The sequence below is a fragment of the Ursus americanus genome, chromosome 1 (genome assembly GCF_024610735.1).
Source record: "Ursus americanus isolate L20-20 chromosome 1, mUrsAme1.1.p, whole genome shotgun sequence".
NCBI lineage: Eukaryota > Metazoa > Chordata > Mammalia > Carnivora > Ursidae > Ursus > Ursus americanus.
Window position 1 is genome coordinate 101,103,953 of NC_142127.1, and position 18,937 is coordinate 101,122,889.

The 18,937-nt window shown below is 53.2% G+C and overlaps 1 protein-coding gene across 5 annotated transcripts in view; it reads left to right on the forward strand.

Moving 5' to 3' along the window:
• Positions 1-18,937, forward strand: part of DGKD (diacylglycerol kinase delta) — a 110,943-nt gene that overhangs the window by 80,101 nt on the left and 11,905 nt on the right. For all 5 annotated transcript variants that reach the window (XM_045794092.2, XM_087864442.1, XM_087864460.1 and 2 more), the window contains 17 exons: positions 1,925-2,064; positions 3,174-3,258; positions 4,457-4,551; positions 4,657-4,756; positions 4,833-5,106; positions 5,876-6,025; positions 6,855-6,983; positions 8,161-8,257; positions 9,803-9,913; positions 11,836-11,932; positions 12,173-12,280; positions 13,282-13,395; positions 14,464-14,598; positions 14,909-15,060; positions 16,755-16,866; positions 16,951-17,043; positions 18,023-18,142. In XM_045794092.2, the coding sequence (XP_045650048.2) occupies positions 1,925-2,064; positions 3,174-3,258; positions 4,457-4,551; positions 4,657-4,756; positions 4,833-5,106; positions 5,876-6,025; positions 6,855-6,983; positions 8,161-8,257; positions 9,803-9,913; positions 11,836-11,932; positions 12,173-12,280; positions 13,282-13,395; positions 14,464-14,598; positions 14,909-15,060; positions 16,755-16,866; positions 16,951-17,043; positions 18,023-18,142 (2,112 nt within the window). The remainder of the gene's footprint in view (positions 1-1,924; positions 2,065-3,173; positions 3,259-4,456; positions 4,552-4,656; positions 4,757-4,832; positions 5,107-5,875; positions 6,026-6,854; positions 6,984-8,160; positions 8,258-9,802; positions 9,914-11,835; positions 11,933-12,172; positions 12,281-13,281; positions 13,396-14,463; positions 14,599-14,908; positions 15,061-16,754; positions 16,867-16,950; positions 17,044-18,022; positions 18,143-18,937) is intronic.

Genomic DNA, 18,937 nt, shown 5'->3' on the forward strand with positions numbered 1-18,937 from the left:
GATGAAATCAAACATCTCAGTTAACTATGAATTTTTAGATGAATCAGGTGTTCATGTTTTTTTGCCTAGTTTTCTATTAGGGTATTTACCTTTTTAAAACATTTGATTTCTAAGGATTATTGTTATAATAGAGATATAAATTCCTTGTTGGTCATATTTTTTTCTAGTTTGTCATTTGCTTTCAACATGTTTTTCGAATCTTCGACCTGACTTGAGCATATTTTTCAGAGACTTAGCCTTCTCTCGCGACTCTTAGTGTTGGTGGTCTTAGTAAGTGGGTTGGACTGTTGTCTGTGGTTAGCCCTGGGCTCCGGGGCGGTGTTGAGAAGCCCCCTTCCCCCCCCCCCCAGGTCTGGGCGGTGAACTGCTCAGCTCGGGCACATACTGCCCCCTAGTGGTGAAGGTGAACTAGTACACTTGGGGCCAGGATTATTTACAAGTTCATTATCACTAGTCAGGAAGCCTGGGAGGCCAGTCATTTGTTTACATCCATTCAGCTGAGTTCAGTGAGCATCCATCTCCTTTGGCTTCTCTGTGGCACTTGGTCCTGGTCCCTCCCCCACTTGCCTGGCTTCCCAGAGACCCCACCCTCACCCTCTCACTGTTCTCTTTTTCCTGGCTGCCCTCCGGCCTGCTTACCTGCCTCATAGTGCCTCAAGCCTGTCATTTTCAGCACTGAACCCACCACTCAGCCCCACCCATCCTGCATTTTTTCCCTTGGAGTCTGAAAATGTTGTCCACCAGACATCCAAGCCAGAAATCTGACAGTTGTTCTGGATTCTTCCCTTGCTGTCCCTCATTTCTAGTTAATCACTGGAGTTACGCCGCAGGGTGTCTAGGTCATCTCCTATGTGCTGCTGAGTATACCTCAGCTGACCCTGGGCCTCTGTCTGTCCGGGCCTCTGTCCGTCCGCTCCTCACCAAGGGCCTTCCCCACGGGCAGTTTTGCTTACTCACCCCCTCTGCTGAGCATTCTTTGGTGTCTCCATGGCTTTAGGATAAAGTCCAGAGTTTAACATAGTTTATCAGAGCCCCCGGTGTGGCTCCTTCTTCATCTCTGCTTCTCTGACTTCCTCTCTCCTGACGTGGCAGATGGGTCACCTCTCCACCTGGAACACCACTGTGCCTTCCATGCGCCGCCTTCTCCTTTTCTTTAAGGTTCCAGCACCCGGTCTCTCCGCATCATGTGCTGGGGTTCCTTGTCCTTGTGGAGGACCAACCGCGCTTCCCCAGGCTGCATGCAGAGCTGGAGGCCAAGTTCTTGGGCATGCAGCGTCTAGGGAGCCCCCTGAGCCTGAACTGACCCGATGAGAGTTCCAGGTGGAGGGCCGGGCCTGAGCAGCTCATACTGTCACTCTGGGGAGGGTCAGGTGGAAGCCTGTAGGCTGAGCACGGGGGCATGCTTAGGTTTGATGACCAGACTGTGGATGTCCTGGTCCTTGTTTTTGATAGGACTTAGAAGCCAGGAGTGAAACAACACTAGTGATGTTTTTGGAAGATGATTCTGGCATTAGTGAGTGAGATGTAGTGTGGATGGAGAGGTGGTGCGGGGGTGGGACTCAGAGAATGATTCTCTATAGGGGTTCACAGATACTCACAGGAAGGGACAGGATTGTGGCCATGGTAGTGAAAATGGGAAGGAAGAGGATTTTGAAAATCTACATCAGAAAGGTCATAGAAGATTTAGTGTCAAAATGAGAAATGGATGTGGGAGAGGGTGGATCAGATGGTTCTGTAATCTTCTCTCGGATTAGAAGACCCCCTGTCATGTCTAGCTTAGAAGAACCTCTGTCTTGTCTAGGGGGCTCTGCCTAGACTATGAGAGCCAACCCATCCTAGAGGAGACCTCTCGCTGAACTTAGCCACTGTTGTAGGTAACAGGGAGGATGTTTAATGCTGTGTCTTCCCCTCTGTGTCCTGCCAGTGTCAGCTGGGAGTGCTGCCCCTCGGCACAGGGAACGACCTGGCTCGAGTGTTAGGCTGGGGCTCAGCCTGTGATGACGACACCCAGCTCCCGCAGATCTTGGAAAAGCTGGAACGAGCCAGCACCAAGATGCTGGACCGGTGAGTGGAGGGCGTTCTCATACCACACAAGGCCGGTCACCTTGACCAGGTGTTCTCAGCGTGGACTCCCTGGAGAACATCGGTCCTGTGCAACTGTTTGTAGAAACTGGACCTGAATGAGAATTATTGAATCAATGTGTTGTATGCCTGAAACTAACATAAACACTGGATGTGAATTACACTTCACTAAGAAACATAAAAGAGTCAAACAGATCTGCTGTGTCTTATATTCCTGGTCAGGAAAAGAAAAATAATCTCACCTACCTGGTGGGGGTGTGAGAGATGAGAGTTAATTCACTTAGTCAATTCAACTGGAGTTTGTTGAAAAAAAAAAATTAGACCTGAGCAGGAATTCTTTTTTTTCTGGTATTTCTAACTTTTCATCAGATTATGCAGAACGTAAAAACAGCCAGAACAGTGGAGGAACTGTGCCCTTGAGTGGTCGGGCGTGGTGAGGCCTTGGGGTGTTGGAGAGGGTGGCTGTGCCCCCTGTGGACACCTGTCAGCAGAGTCATCCTTATCATAAGGCTGGGTGATCTCATTTCCCCATATTCTGTTCCCAGAAGAATCTAAGTTCTGGGTAATTGTCCTGGGTAGGTTTTAAAAATATTTTGGCATCCTTTTTGAGTGAGCTGCTTTTAGTTCTGAGCTAGATGTAGGAAATCCCACTAACCACATGCCGGTGGTAAATCGGTCTCACTGACAACGGTTCACGGTCTCGGGAAGGACCCTGTAGTTGCGATTGGCAGTGTGACTCATAGCACACTCTGGCCACCCCTGCCGTGTCTTCGCTCTTTGAGGGAGGTGTACGTGCCTTTGGTGTCTGTGAAATGCTCACATGCGGGAGAGCTGGCTGCTGGCCGGGGGGTGTTAGTACTCTGCAGAAGGGGAACCCGTCTCTCGCAGAAGCAGATGTTCCTTCGTGGGATCCCTTTCCTCTCTTTCAGGGGGGATGCATGCCTTACTGGTTGTGATGTTTGTTTCCAGCTCAGTGAGGAGCCAAGTTATGGGATGCAGAGCGTGGAGCTAAAGGGCGTACAGCTACAGTTAGGTTGTCAGCTTCCCCGGGGGGCCGGGCGACCTGCTGAGAGCTGCCTTTGCGTGTGCAGGTGGAGTGTCATGGCTTACGAGACCAGACTCCCGCGGCAGGCCTCCTCCTCCACGGGCACCGAAGACTTCAGTGAGGGCTCTGAGGTATTTGCTGTTGCGCCCCCCAGCACCATCTCACTGGCCTACTCACCAGTTCATGCTGCGTCCCCCGCCCTCCGGTGAGGTCCTGCCCGAGGTTAGACCTGCAGAGGTGCAGGCTCAGCCTGGGGTCGTGCTGCAGCTGAGTGAATTGTGACTGCTTTGTGGGCTTTGGTGTCATCTGGGGCCTTCCCGGGGTTACCCCAGGATTTGGGTTCCTTGTGACGACAGTCTCCTAGGACTTCCTGCTCTTACAACATAGACTCCCGAGGCTGCGCCCCTGCTGCCATTGTCCCCACCAGGCCCCAGGCTCCCTCTCTGGTCCCACGTCCTCTAGAACCCCCTCCAGTCTGCCACCCTTGTGGTTAGCCTATGCTAGTTCAGCATCCAGCTGTTCTCTGCATTTTACGGTCGCTCTGTGACTCAGTGGTCCCCTAAGGGCCTAGACTTTGCCCACACTAGTGCAGCGCCTGGCACACAGCTGTGCTCATTCCCACTGGGCAAGCTGGCTGCTGGCTGAGCAGAGAGAATGCTCTGCCAAGGGCTTTCTCTCCGTCAGGAGGGTCAAGGACAATGGGCTAGGGCAGCAGTCAGCAAGCAATGACCCCCCCCCCCCCCCAGCTCCAATCTGCCCGGGCCTGCTTTGACCTGGCCTATGAGTAAAGAATGGTTTGTACATTTTGAGAGAGGAAGAATACGGAGTGCAAAGTGTAAAATATTTACTGTCTGGCTGTCCCTGGGCTTGGGCCTAGAGGGTTTGTCACACGGTAATCCCATATCAGCAGGCGGAGGTGAGTGGTAAGGGGGTCATTTACACTGAGAGAACAGGCGCCTGAGCCAGGTCCCAACCAAAAAAAGAAATATGTTGTCCGCTGTGAATGGAGCCTCAGTTCAGGAACGCTGCCTGTCGGCCTTGCTGCTGTAAGGTACGAGGATTAAAGACTGCACTTCCTGGCACAGGCTGGGGGTGTGCAGTCATTAGTCTGCGCTAATTAGTGCGAGCTGTTTGCAAGATTTGGTCCACGTGGTCTTTTTTGTTAAGATCTGTTCACAGCTTGATGAAGCTTTTGAAATCTTTCAGCCAGCACTGGCGCATCTCAGATTGGCGTGTGAAGCGAGCTGAGGCCCCGGGCTAGCCCGGGAAGTGGGTGCGGAGTTCACTGGGAGCTTCCAGTCACCCCACCCTGTCTTGGGATAACTATAGGTGCAACAAATTCTCTTCTATGAAGACTCAGTAGCGGCCCATCTTTCTAAAATCCTGACCTCCGACCAGCACTCGGTGGTGATCTCATCGGCCAAGTGAGTGCCCGGTGGCTTTGGGGGAGCCAGGGGTCAACCTCGCAGGGCACCTGGTTCCCAGGCAGAACTTTCTCTGGAAGTGTCTTTCCATGTTTCCTCCCACAGAGTGCTCTGTGAGACGGTGAAGGACTTCGTGGCTCGGGTGGGGAAGGCCTATGAGAAGACCACTGAGAGCTCGGAGGAGTCAGAGGTCATGGCCAAGAAGGTCCGTCCCTGGGCCCGTGGGCAGGAGGGTGTAGGGTGAAGAAGCACTCCGCCCCATTCCGTTTGTTTTCCATCAGTGCTCTGTCCTGAAAGAGAAGCTGGACTCTCTCCTCAAGACCCTGGATGATGAGTCCCAGGCCTCGTCTTCCCTGCCCACCCCGCCCCCCACAATCGCGGAGGAGGCGGAAGATGGAGAGGGGGCGGGCAGCGGCTGCGGCTCCTCCGGGGAGCGCTCGGTGGGGTCAGCGTGCCCTGCCCGGCCACAGATATTCCGTCCACGGGAACAACTCATGCTCAGAGCCAACAGCCTGAAGAAAGCTATCCGTCAGATCATAGAACACACAGAAAAAGGTAGCGGGTCTCTTAATGGTGAAGTAGCCTTCTTCAGCAAGCACTGCTTTTCCCTCAAACATGGTGACAAACAGGAATCCACCGAGTAGGCCCCAACCAGATGCCCCAAGGTCACTTGCAGCCTGTGTGGTGAGAGTATACTGGGGAACATTATCCCTCCTAACCACACTTGTGTCTGGTGGAAGGACTGGAGGGAGCAGAAAGTAGAGGGCAGAGCAGGATGGTGCCCCAACAGGGGAACACTGCAAACACATGGTGACCTGTAGGCTTCTTATGCCCAGCCTCCGTCTGGCTGTGTTGTTCTCAATCTGTGTGCTTTCTCATTACCCTCAGAAACCATTTCACCCTGCTCCCACTTACGCCAGACCCTTCCCAGCAGACCATCCTCCTCGTCCTTCAGTGAGAAGCATGGGTTGTGACCCCCCCCCGGTGTGTGCGTGTCAGCCCTGCTCCTGGCCTGATGGTTGGGTGGAGGCCCTGTGTGGCCTCACTCTGCTCGCCTTCTCCATGTCTTCCAGCTCCTTGGCTCTCCCCCTTCTTCCCAGCCCGTCCACACGGATGGCCAGGGCCCAGCGTTCTTGCAGGGCTGGGAGGACAGTGGGGACAGGGTGGCCACTTCGGGCTGTGAGCCTTCAGCTGAGAGGACGTCTGAAGAGAGTTCACGGAGACGAAGAGGGGAGCCCGTGGTGCGCAGGCACTGTGTGGGCCAGGCGCCATCCGTGCACTCTGCCGGAGCGCGCTCAGCTGCAGGTGTTCTTTCCTTGCACAGCTGTCGACGAGCAGAACGCCCAGACCCAGGAACAGGAAGGGTTTGCCTTGAGTCTCTCTGAGTCAGAGGAGAAAAAAGACCCGAAGTCGGATGACAGAGTGTGTCCCACTGAGAGCTGCGGGGTTGCCAAGGGCAGGAGCCTCCGCAAAGGTACTGGTCAGTCCTGATGACCCCGTCACTGTGATCGGGCCCCTGGGGTTTGCAGTAGTCAGAAAGCTTGCCCTGCGAAGTTTTAGGGTGCCTTCTCATAATTGCTTTAGCCACTTGGCAACATAAAAAGTCACGAACATGCAGCCTATTTCTGTGCACCACCTCCCTTGTCTGGAGAAGGCCCAGCAGGACCGCCATAGGAAGGAGTGTGCTTTCCTCAGAACCTGCCCATACAGCCCAGACCCAACCCAGGGCTCAGGCACCCCTGTGCAAGTTGCTCCAGGCCAGGCTGCCTGGCGTTTTGGCCAGGGTGCCACCTCACCCTAGTGTCTGTACGCCTGGGGACCCCTATCCCTCCTGGAGTGGCCCCCCAGCCCAGGCTGTTGCTGTGGAGAGGCACCGCCTCCCCACTGACTGTGTAGCCCCCTCCCTCATAACCTGTACACCCGCCCAGAGGTGTCTGCCTAAGCATTTACTCTGTGACCATTACTGCTCTGAGCTCCACTCTGCCCATGCGCGGATGCCCACAGCCCAGACTGTGACAGGGAGTCAGCCCAGCCTCCCCGTCCCAGTCTTGGCAGCGCCTGTGTCACCCTCTAGAGGGCGCCCAGACCCACTTGCCTCTCTGGCCCTTTCCCATTTCCCCTTCTCTCTCCTGGGCCTCTTGATTTGTCTTGCACACTCGGCCGGCCGAGGGTTGACTGGGGGCTTACGACCCTTCCTCACTCCCCACAGCCCTTGCAACAGTCATTTCTCTAATGCCCTCTCCCAGTGCTTCAGTAATGTTCTATTTTGGTTGGTTTTATGGCTTTCCGTTCTGTTTTTGTAGTGTCCAAATCCCCATGTGAGAAGCTGATAAGCAAAGGAAGTTTGTCCCTGGGCAGTTCTGCCTCTCTTCCTCCCCAGTCAGGAAACCGGGATGGCCTGCCAGCCCTGAACACCAAGATCCTGTTCTCAAGTGAGTGTCCCCGGCAGGTTGGCCGTGTGTGTCTGTGGGCCAGTGCGGGTGGGGCGCTAACTTGCCATCTAGCGAGGTCAAGGGCCTGTCACTTTGCCTGGCACTGAGTCTGTGGGAATGAATGAGACCAGGTCCTTGTCCTTCAAGAGTTTATGTACAGGTCTGTGGGAAATAGAGATTGGGTTTCAAAGTTATGTCATGGCATGAAAAGTGCCTTTATTTACTATAAAGGGCAGCCAGCCCCCAAATCACTGCCAGAGGCCCCAGGAAGAGGTCACTGAGGCGGTGATACTTGAGCTGGCTCCTGAAGGATGAATAGGAGTTATCATGAGTGAAAGGGAGCGGTGGGCGGGGTGTGATGGGGACCCAAGGGAGTCATCCTGTCATTTCTAGCATGAATGTAGGAGGCTACAACTGGCCACCAGGAGAGTTGGGCCCAGTCCACTTTCCTGTCTCTGCTTTCATTTTGCCCAGGTTAGGGTGGCGGTACTCTATCTGCAACAGGAAGGAGTAGCACAGGGGGTTGAGGTGGCCGGTAAGAGCCCCCTAACCAGCTTCAGGTGACTTCCTGAGGCCTCCTGGGCCTGGCAGAGTGCACGCCACACCATCTGCTCCCATAAGTGATAACTGAATAGAAAGAAAATTCCAGAAGTCCTGGGAGATGAGGCTAATGAGATGTATTTAGTTCATCAGAGGCATAATTGTCACCGGAAGGGGTTAATTAGCAGAGCTCCATCTCTGCCTTAATGTTTGCCTTAAAATTTGTAAGTTGGTGCAGGTTTCTTGGGGGTTCTGGTCACTTGGGCTGTTCTCCGGAATGTCGCCTCACAGAGCCGTGTGACTGAACGCCAGGATTACTTGTACTGAGAGATCATTTCGGTGGCGCTCCTTACATGTAATGAGAGCTGTCTTCATAAGCTCTTCTTTACTGTGTCTGCAGGTCGTGGTTTCTACCCCCCCCCGCAGTGTGTTTGTTTTTGCTCCACAAATAGGGATTTATGATGGTGATTTTTGACCTGAAACACTTAATTGTCAAAATTTGGATCTGTTTATACATTGTTTAGAAATAACTTAATTGCAGTAATGTTTTGAAGAATACATGTCCCTTGGCTGGAGGACAGGAGCTCTTAATTCAGTGAATCCTGACCTGTGGTCTCTTCCTCTTTCCTCCTTACAGACGTTCGGGCTGGGATGTCTGGTTCCTTGCCCGGAGGTTCCGTCATTAGTCGCTTATTAATTAATGCTGATCCCTTTAACTCGGAACCAGAAAACCTGTGAGTATGGGGGTAAACCAGGCGAGCATGTTGTTAAAAGAATGTCGGAGCCCAGAAAACAGATTTGGAATTGGCTGCAGGAATCTATGTACGGTTGACTCCAGCTTCATTAGCTGATAAGGAAAACTTAGAAATTGTGATGCCTCAGCTAAGCGTCTGGTTGGAACCTTCCGTGGCCGCACAGCCTGTCCCTGTTCATCCCAGCTTCCTGCACAGGTCCCGCATCAGTGGTTCCTGAACATCCCCTGGGGTCTCAGGTTTTTGGCAGGTTCAGAAGCTTCTGCTGGGAGCCCAGTCTCTCCATTCTCCTTCCCTTGTCCCCATGCTATTTTTCTGGATCGGACCCCTCCCTTTCCCCAGGACCTATAAATACTGGTCAGCACGTGGTCTTTTGCTCAGAAAACAGTTCTGTTCTGAACTTTGCTCTCACTAAGCTGTTAGGCGCTTGGATTAGATGTGTCATAAAAACACATCCATGTGGTGATTGCTTCTCAAATCAGGCTTCAAATGCCTGTTAACCTAAAATGTGGCAGGGTTCTGCCCCAGGCTGTATTCCCCAGGGAGTCTGTGTGGGAACTGCCATCAGGAATGCCAGGCATGTAAATTTCTCCTTGCTGCTTTCTCCGGGTGGAGGATCAGGGACTCCTTTCAGTCAGCTGCCCTGGAGGGAAACGAGGGTCCACGGAGCCCCTTTGTGACCCCTATAGTCACAATGATTGTGGGGCAGGGGAGGCTGAGAAGCTGGAGTGAAAGGAGTCTCATCAGCGGTGGACACGGGGAAGGAAGGTGCTGCCATGGGGGATGGGATGGACGTTTTCACATTTGGAGACAGCTTTGATTGGGTCTAGGGATGTTTGAGGCACGTTCTGAGATCCACAGTTGAAAATGTGTGAGTATATGTGCTGTAGATACCGTCAGGTTTCATGTTGCTCGTGGGAATGTGAGACGGCACAGCCGCTCTGGGAAATAGTCTGGCAGTACCTCAAAACCCAGTTTCCATGTGGCCCAGACTGCCTCTCCTGGGGCCACACCCAAGAGGAGGGAGAACGTGTCCACCCCAGTGTGAGTGTTGGTGACCAGTGGAGTGCTGGTCAGCCACTGGGAGGGATGAGGCCCTGAGCACGGATAAGCCCTGAAAACATTATGCTCAGTGAAAGGAGCCAGACGCAGAGGACCATACACTGTGGGATCCATTTATATGAAACTTGCAGAGTAGGCATACCACGGAGACAGAAAGCAGAACCGTAGTTGTCAGGGCTGGGGTGGTTTGTGGACTGATGGCTAAAGGGGGTGGCTTGGTTTTGGGGTGACGAGATGTCCTAAAATGGATAGTAGTGATGGTTACTGGTTACATGACCGAGTATGTTAAAAAGCACCGAGTCCTATGTTCGAAATGGGTACGTCAGGTGGTCTGTAAGTTCTAGGTCAGGAAGGCTGCTCCTGAGGGACGAGGCCTGAGTTTGCCCTCAGGAAGAACTGCTTGGAGGTTGGGAGGCTGTGAAGTGACCGGAGATTGTTCTCAGTGGTCTGAAACCCGCTTTGCAGAGAGTATTACACAGAGAAGTGCGTCATGAACAATTACTTTGGCATCGGCCTGGATGCGAAGATATCCCTGGACTTCAACAACAAGCGTGATGAGCACCCAGAGAAGTGCAGGTAGGCGGTGGCTTATGTGCACACCTGCCTTCGCAGGAGTGAGGTGGCTTCTGGAGTCAGCGAGGTAAAGGAGGCGCAGAGTGTGGCAGAAGGCATATGGAAGGCCCGGATGCCTTGTTTTCAGAAAGGGAGGTGCTTTTACAAGACGTGGGTGGAACCAGGTCAGAGTCCAGGAGGCCAGCCTGGAGGAGGCTTCCACCCCTCAGGGCTGGCGTGGTCAGGGCAAATACTACATGAGAAAATGAGTGACTCCAGTCAGTCAAAGTGTCTGAGTCTCTGGAGAATCCTAAGTACACGGCGATGCTATAAAGGGACAGGTGACATTACGTGTGCTGAGAAGTGACTGTGCCAGACACGGGAGTCCCTGGCAGCGTTGGGGGCGGCTCTGTGTGTTCCTCACGACCAGGCAGAGCTGGGCGGCCCTGTTGGCTCCCCACAGAGCCCATGAGAAGATGCCCCTCCACAGAAAGACAGCCACATGAGAGGCCTGAGGGTGTCCCTGGAGATGTTCAGTTTTTTCCCCTAAATTACCTTTGCTCACCCCTGCTGGCCTAGGGAGGGGGTGGAGAGAAATGGGCAGGTTTCCTCCTGGGTCGACGTGGAGATTCTGTCTCCTCCATGGAAACATGAGAAGTGAAGCAGGGAGCTAGCATCTCCCACCTCACCCCTCAGTAATCCCCTGGAGGAGGAGACTGTTGAGCTTCAACATTCTAGAACTGGCGAGGGAGAAGCTGGCATGAGTTTGGGCAGAGACAGGACAGCCGCTGACATCGGAGTCAGGGGGCCCCTTGCTGGAGAGCCTGCATGTTTGCTCCGTGTGCCCCTTGCACGCTTGGTGCTATTATCACTCGGAGGGGTGACACTGGGGGAGCTGGGTGGGAGGGGCTCACACACCTAAGGACTTGCTCTGGTGTCACCAGAGTTCTGTGTAGTTGGAAGTTTCTTGGAAAACAAAATCAAGCATAAGAATACAAGAAACCTTTGAACTCTGGGGCTTGCGAGTAGTGGAGATGGTCTCCGAGGCCCCCAGGGACATCTCTGTTCTATAGCTCATGGTGGTGAACCTGAATCATTTAAAAATACCCTGTTAGTTCGAAAATAACAGAAAAAGATGTTACAATTTACATAATTTAACAGAGTAAAATAGGTGAACAGGGCCATGCATGATACATTTTTAGAACCATGGGACCCTGCTAGGGGATATTCCCTGAGTTTGTATCAGGAGCTTTGAAAAGGCCTAAGAGGAATTCCATTTCTAGGAGTCTGTCCTAAAGAAGTAACTGGAAATGTTTGCAAGGAGGTGTGTGCAAAGGGATGACTGCCACGTGATTTACAGAGCCCGGGAGTGGAGGTGTCTGGGTCCATTCGCAGGGGTTAAGTTGTCCGGCGTCGGTGGGGAGGTGCCCTGCTGGGGTCAGTCCCGCCTCCAGACACCCGGTGCAGGGCCAGGTGAGCAGAGTTGGTCAGGAGACCATAGACCTGTAAGTCAAATACCTCAAAAGATTGAGGAAGTACTGAAGTTTTTATCATCAGTATGTATAGATGTGGGGATTATGAAGATTATTTGCTTCTTTGTGCTTTTCTGCACTTCTCAAATTTTCCACAGTAAGCATAGTTTTACAGCTAGAAAAAATCATCGTCAAGTTTTTTGTGAGGTTCTGTAATGTCTATAAATTGCTTTCTAGGGAGTGTTATTTTTCAGCAGAATTTTCCATCAACAGATGTATTTCTTTGTGTGTGTCTTACACAGACACAGGACGAGGAGATGTCCGTCCTTACCTCGAGCTGTCTGTGCTGTGTGTGGATGCTGCGTCTGACCGGTGTGTGGTCAGATGCGTCCCTACAGTAGCTCGTGGCAGTGACTGTGGTTCACTGCATGAAGAGAGCTGAGATCCTGTCAGTTCTTTGCTTTCCACCTGCAGGAGTCGGACCAAGAACATGATGTGGTACGGAGTTCTCGGAACCAAAGAGTTGCTGCACAGAACCTACAAGAACCTGGAGCAGAAGGTCCTGTTGGAGGTGAGCGGGAAGGGCTCTCCTGCAATTGCAGGCAGTCAGGGGCCCCTCTGGTCTACTGTTAGCCCTTCTCCCAGCTGGGTGGGGACTCCCTCTGCCCTTTTGGTCCCTCAGTGAGAGTTCAGCTGTGGCCGTGGCCTCTGCAGCCCGGGGTGGGGGTGAGATTGGATTGCTGGTGAAGAAGGACCAGGTCGATGCTGTGCCTCTTTCTTTTTTCCTTTTTCCGGCATTTCTACTACGCAGTGTGATGGGCGACCTATCCCACTCCCCAGCCTCCAGGGGATTGCTGTCCTGAACATTCCCAGCTATGCTGGAGGGACCAACTTCTGGGGAGGCACCAAGGAAGATGATGTACGTACTGGGGTCCTGGGCGGCATGGGCCCAAGGTGGGTGTGGGTAATCCCTCAAGTATCCACCACTTCAGGCCCTGATGGGGCATTCTGCCTCTTAGGGCTCTCTTAGTGGTGCAGAGGTATGGACAGGACTCCTTTGTGCTGGTCGTCGGGGTACAGTGGAGAACAAGACAGATAGGGTCCCCCTGCCCATGAGTAGAGGAGCCGAGCAGGACAGGATGTGGTCAGGGGTATAGGTGCAATGCGGAAGCCAGGCCCGACTCCAATTTGGGGCAGTCTGGGAAGGCTTCTCAGAGGAGGGGACATCTACACTGAGACCTGAAGGAAGACTTGGGGTTGGCCAGGTCAGGTGGGAGGAGGGTGCGGGGTGGGGAGTCTGTTCCAGGGAGTTGCTGGAACAGCATACGTGAAGGCTTAGTGGTGACACAGGATGTGGCACGGAGAAGGTTCTCTGACAGTGCCCAGTGGGTGGAAGGCAGACAAGCTCGAGCCCCATGTAGGGTTGTGTCATCCAGGGAAGAAGGTTGGAATTTCTCCTAAGAACTGTGGAAGGCGTTGATGGCCTTTAACCAGGGGCGTGACTTTCTTCGTACATAATAGCTAACAGAAATAGTGAATGTGCACTGCACACTTAGGATGCCCTGGTAGCTGTTGTAAGCACTGGGCATGCGCTACCCGGTCCTCATAAGAGCACACCAGCGTTAGCCCTGGTTCACAGATGACGGGGCTGAAGACAAGAGAAGTTAAGTGACTTGCTTGAGGTCACACTGCAGGCAGTGGCCACTCAGAGATTTGATTCCTGGCGGCTGGTTTCAGGGTCTGTCCTAGAAACCCCCTCAGTAGTGCATTCGCCCCACAGCTGCCTCTCATTTAGGACACACCACCCCCTGGTAGTGCCCCCGTCTGTCTCTAACCAGAGTGGTGGCCGGGAGAGGGAGCACCGAGGGGTGTGCGGGGAAGTTCAGAGCAGAGGTCAGCTCTTGACACTGGTCCTTGCAGACTTTTGCAGCTCCGTCATTTGATGATAAGATCCTGGAGGTGGTCGCCGTGTTTGGCAGTATGCAGATGGCCGTCTCTCGTGTCATTAAGCTGCAGCATCACCGAATTGCCCAGGTACCGGCCGTGGTCCTGCAGGTGGGAGGGACCTGGGAGGCAGTCTGGCCCGCACATGTTTGGAGAGGCAGGGCCTGGCGCAGAGCCAGTCTCCTGCATCAGTGTACTCCTTGCACAGAGCCCAGGAGAACGGGTGCTTTTCCAGGACCACCTATGGCCCTGCCTTCTGGCCCAGAGCCCTTCCTCACCTGCTCTTTTTGACAGTTAAACGGCACTCTTTCAGCATTGGGGCCCACTTGAATCCTGCCTGAGCTCTCTGCTCAGGCTTTCTCTGTGGGTGCCTACTGTCCCTGCCCCCTTCTGTTGAGGTGGGATGAGAAGAGACAGGCCCAACCGAACTCAGCCCGTGTCTGCGGCTTTTAGCAGCAGCATCCTGAGTTCAGGAACGGAGGCTGAGCAGTGAGCAGTGGAGAAAGCATGGTCTCATCTGCTGCTCTAAGGTCCAGCTGGAGAGGGGAGACCCAATGGGGGGGGCTCCCCAGTACTTATTTCTGGTGATTGGTTGGCGAGGGTGGTGTTCTTATGCATAAGTTAGTGAGGAGGCTGATAACCTAGCCCACCTGAGCCCCACGCAGTGACTTTCTAGTCCTTCCGGCCTCTGTTTGCCTCCACTTAGGGTAGGGTGTTTAAATTTTATGATTTTAACTTTGGGCAGTATTTTTTGTTGAAAAGAGAAGCAGTGCATCGTTAACCACTTGTTGGGAGGGTTTACCCTGTTCTGGGAGCGTTCGCATGTGTGCAGGGCCCTGTGGCTCTTGACGCTCATGAGTCCCCACCCTGGGTCTGGTGCTTGTGTCTGACCACTGAGGTCTCCTTGCTGTGGTCTCAGATGCAGTGCTGGGTAAGGCGACGGTGGGCTCAGGACAGACCCTTGGGCTGCATGAGCTGTGCCCCAGGTGAGGATGCTCTGACCGCAGTGGTGGTCAGCAGCGGGCGTGGTGTCCCCCAAACATCAGCTGCCATGTGCAGGGGCACATAGGACAGGAAGGCTCCTGCGGTGGCGAGATACAGCCCCTTGGCTCCTTGGTTCCACACGGTGCACAAATAACGGCTGTGATGTTCGCTCAGTGTCGCACGGTGAAGATTTCCATCCTGGGGGATGAGGGCGTACCTGTGCAGGTGGACGGAGAGGCCTGGATCCAGCCTCCAGGATACATTCGGATTATCCACAAGAACCGGGCACAGACGCTCACCAGAGATAGGGTAAGAAAGGCTGCCTGCGGGGACCCGGAGAGAACACACCTGTCCCAGGGCTCACCTGCAGGCATACCTGTGCGCCTTCTTGAAGAAGGCCCGGAGTTTCGAGTGTTTTGTTCTAGGAATTTACTTTTGTTAGACTCAGAATTTAAGTGAACAGGGGTGTAATTTCCAGGACCATCCCCCCTTCCAGTGTGTAACAGAGTTCTGTCTCTCCCTTTCTGGCTGTTGTCCAGCGAGTATCCCAGCAGTGTTTGCCTGTGCTTGCCTCTCGAGAGAGCGGTGCACGGTGTGATACTGCCGCCCTGTGCCCTAGGCATTTGAGAACACCCTCAAGTCCTGGGAAGACAAGCAGAAGTGTGAATTGCCTCGCCCTCCATCTTTCTCTCTGCACCCGGGGATCCTGTCTGAAGAAGAGGCCAACCAGATGGACCATTTTGGGCAGGCGGCGGGAGCCCTCATTCACAGGTGGGTCCTGGCCTTCCCTGTGCAGTTAGCCTCCCTGCTGGAGCTCCTGGGCCCCTGACGGCCTCGGGGCTCCACGTTCATCGCTGGGGTGCAGGCATGGCATTCCCCCTCCCGGGGCTTATGTGTCAGTCTGCCTCCTTCCTCAGGGCCCAGCTAAGGTTTCTGCGGGCCCTTGGCTTTGGTTTATTTCCACTGACTTTCAGAGATTGCTCGGAGTTCATGTAGATGGAAGCTTAAAATCCACAGGTGTTTTCAGAGCCAGCTCACAGATGTAAAAACCTATCTGGATTCCTCAGAATAGTCCACTTACTGCCTTTTCTGCTTTATCCCAGAGAGCAGGTTTGTTATTAAAAAACAAACCTTGTAGTTATTAGAAAAAAAAAAAAAAAAGCCAAACCCACCAGTACCCAAAGGCATTTCCTTCTCTTACTCTGTCTTTGAGAAGTGGCTCCTGGAGCCACTGGGGACGACCTTCCGGCACGGTGGTCCCATCCTGCCACTGTCCATTCTCCCCCCCCTCCTGGGCACTGGCGTCCGTTGTGCCTCACTCTGGAAGGGTCATTCAGCCTGGTGACCTGTGCCCTCTCACTTGCCAGATCCTGTGACTCTCTTTGGCCACTATCTGGTTCTGGTTTTCAACTGTATTTCCCCTCCCTGGTCACCCCTGAGGCCACACGCTGGCCTGGTGCTCCTTGACTTTGCCTCTGTGCTGCTTTATGGCTTCCTCCTCCTCTGCCCCTGCCGGGAGCACTGTTGCCCTGTGGGCTCTGAGCTCTGCGTGGCCTTCCGGCCGGTTCTTCTCCTGCCCTTTCCCCCGGCATCAGGCTCTCAGCCTGTGGGTTGGTAGCTCTCCCAGGATTCCTGTAGGCACTTCTGGGTCCACATCCCCAAGAGCATGTCCTGTACTGTGCTGTGCCTGCTGTCTCAAGTAGCCAGCACCACTTCCTGCCGTGTCCTGTCTCCTGCCGTCCCGCGCCCCCCTCCATGGCCAGATCAGTATCCGGGCTTGATGACTTCACTTCTTATGTTCTTTCTCAGTTCCTTGTTGTAGAACAGGTTTCTAGCTTCCTTCTGTCTTCATTCTTGTCCCCTCAAAGCCTGTGGTGTCCCCACAGGTGGGGACTTGCCATCTCATTGTCTTGTTTAAAGTCCAGCAGCTGCTCCTGGTTTTCCCCAGGGTAGGACAAGTGGTTCCCCATCCAGCTTCCCTGACTTGTATGCTCCCTCTATCCCTGGGCTTTTGCTGGTCTGACCCTGTCACCACCCTATATTCATGTAGGTCTTTTGGGCAAGGGGCTGCTGGGGCCATGTCCTGGGGTCTGAGCCTTTTGAACCAGGATCATCCCCATCGAGAAGGGTCCTGTCATCCTCATTTATAGAGTAGGGAAGGCAAAGTCCCCTCTCAGGAACGATCAGCTGTCTCCACACAGCAGGGCTGCAAACCATGCTACCCGTCAGCTTGCCATTTTACAGGGTGTGAGTCTCATTTTGGATATTTTCCTCCCTGGTCGAGTTTCTGGAAAAACTTGGATTTTGTTGTCACATTTCCCATTTAAGACCTGCTCTGTTTGCCATTGGCTGAGCTGTGTCTGCGTTGGCCCTCTGGGTTGAACCTGGGCCTGTGTTCGAGTGAGGTGACGTTATAGGCTGCCCCTTCATCTGGTCTGATGAGTGCCATGTTTCTTTCTCTCTAGTATCCGGGAGATAGCGCAGTCCCATCAAGACATGGAGCAGGAGCTTGCCCACGCTGTCAATGCCAGCTCCAAGTCCATGGACCGAGTGTACGGCAAGCCCAGAACCACAGAGGTGCCTGTGCTTTTCAGGTTTTGCTCCTCTGGAGTCCTGTAGCCCTTGGGCCTTCTACATGGGTTTCATTCTGGTTCCTCTCAGGGGCTGAACTGCAGCTTTGTCCTGGAAATGGTGAATAACATCAAAGCTCTGCGCAGTGAGACAGAACTGCTGCTGGCTGGGAAGATGGCTCTGGTAAGCCGAGGGGCCGGCCTCTCACTGTGCCTGCAGTGACCGTGGTGCAGAGGGCAGCGGATTTTAACCTGAAGTGCCTGGCTTTAAGAATTCTAGACTCGGTATTGGGGCCTTGGAGGTCATCTGATCTTGTAACATGGTTGGTTCTCCAGTCCTCTGACCACATCTCAACCACATCATCTCTAGCGTGTTAGACTCCTGTGGACAGAACCACCTTTGTCACTGCCCACAGAATTCTACCTTAGATATCCACAGGCGTGGAGCTATCTGCCTGTGACCAGGCAGGCGGGCCCTGTTTTCAGACACGCTGTGCTGTCACCCTTCCTCACTCAGCCCTTCCAACCTGGCTGAGGAGTCAGCCCCGGGCAAGCATGCAGGTTGGGTTTCATTGAATTGCAGAAGCTAAAATAGGGAGACCCGAGGGATGGCCTGGCCAACCTTCTTGTTTTAAAAAATGAGGACGTGGAGGTTAAGGAGGTAGAGTGACTTGCTGAAGATCACACATCTAGAGAACTACCCCAAAAGGCTAGTTTCCATGTCCTCTAGTCTTCATTTCAAAGTAGTCTGCTTTTCTGAATGTGATGGCAGCTGCTTTGCTGCCTCATAGCATTTCCTGCACTGTGCTGCAGGTGGTCTGGTCCTGTCCTCTTTCTGACATAGGAGTTCCAAGGTAAACCAAAGTAGGTGAAGTGTCAGCGCTGCTAATTCAGTTTTCAGACAAGCTTGGTTTTTTCCAGTATTTATGAAAGGAGAGTTTTGATTGCCTCACCTGATCCTGCATAGAAGGGGAGGATCTGAATTTGGCACCTTTAGCCAGTGCTGTATGATTTAGTTTCCTTAGAAATTTTTATAAGAACTGTCGAGAAACAGATTGCTTTCCCTGGAACAGAGTGCATGCCTGCATGGGGGCTTTGCTGTGGCCCCAGCTCCTTAGTGCTAATAACCAGTTGTGTCTCTCTTTCCTTCCTGCCTGGAGCAGCAGTTGGATCCCCCTCAGAAAGAGCGGCTTGGGGCTGCTCTCACAGAGATGGACCAGCAGCTCAGGAAGCTGGCGGACACCCCCTGGTTGTGCCAGCCCATGGAGCCTGGTGATGAAGAGGTATGTGGGTCACAGGGCTTCAGCTTGGGCACCCCTGGATGCAGTGGCTTTCCCTTCAGTACCTGTAATCACTGTGATCTGTGCAGCTTTGAGGCTAAGATGGTGTCCATTTTGCAGTCCCTGATAGGACTTCTCAGCACTTCTGTATTAAAACGTCTTGGAGGTATGGAAAAAGACTGGCAGGTAGGAAGGAGTTGGGAGTTAGTATTGAGCATATTGATGCCTGGGTACATGTAGCCTTCAGGAACAGAATGGCAGGGCTGGCCAGGACGTCGATAAAAGGCTGAGCCTAGCCTCACTGTTTGTCCCTGGTGTGAAGACACATTGGTTGGATAAATGGCAGCTTCTTGAGTTTGTTGTTGACAGGGACAGAGTTGGTGTGTTCCACTCAGTCACACTTCTCTTTTGCATGTATTTAGAGACTCCAGCTTGCCATACTCCTATAGCCAGAGACTCCAGCTTGCCATACTCCCTATAGCCTGGGCATATTGCACCCTGGGATGTTGTTGCCTCCTGCAGCAGGTCAACAGGCAGGAAGAGCCCAGGAGAGGTACTTGTTGGGTGGTCAGTTTTGTGGGCAGCATCTTGATAAAGGTGAACAGTAGATTTAGAAAAGAACAGTCTTTTCTATCAGGGATAGTATAGAAGTGGGCCAGGAGATAAGTTCATCCTAGGGTAGGGTACTACAGTCTTGCAAGAGAAAGAACTGTTAGACATCACACATCTGGTACCCCTACCGCCAGTGTTGTTTGTTAGAACCTGTTGGTAGCAGTAAGGTGAGAGTACAGAGGAAGG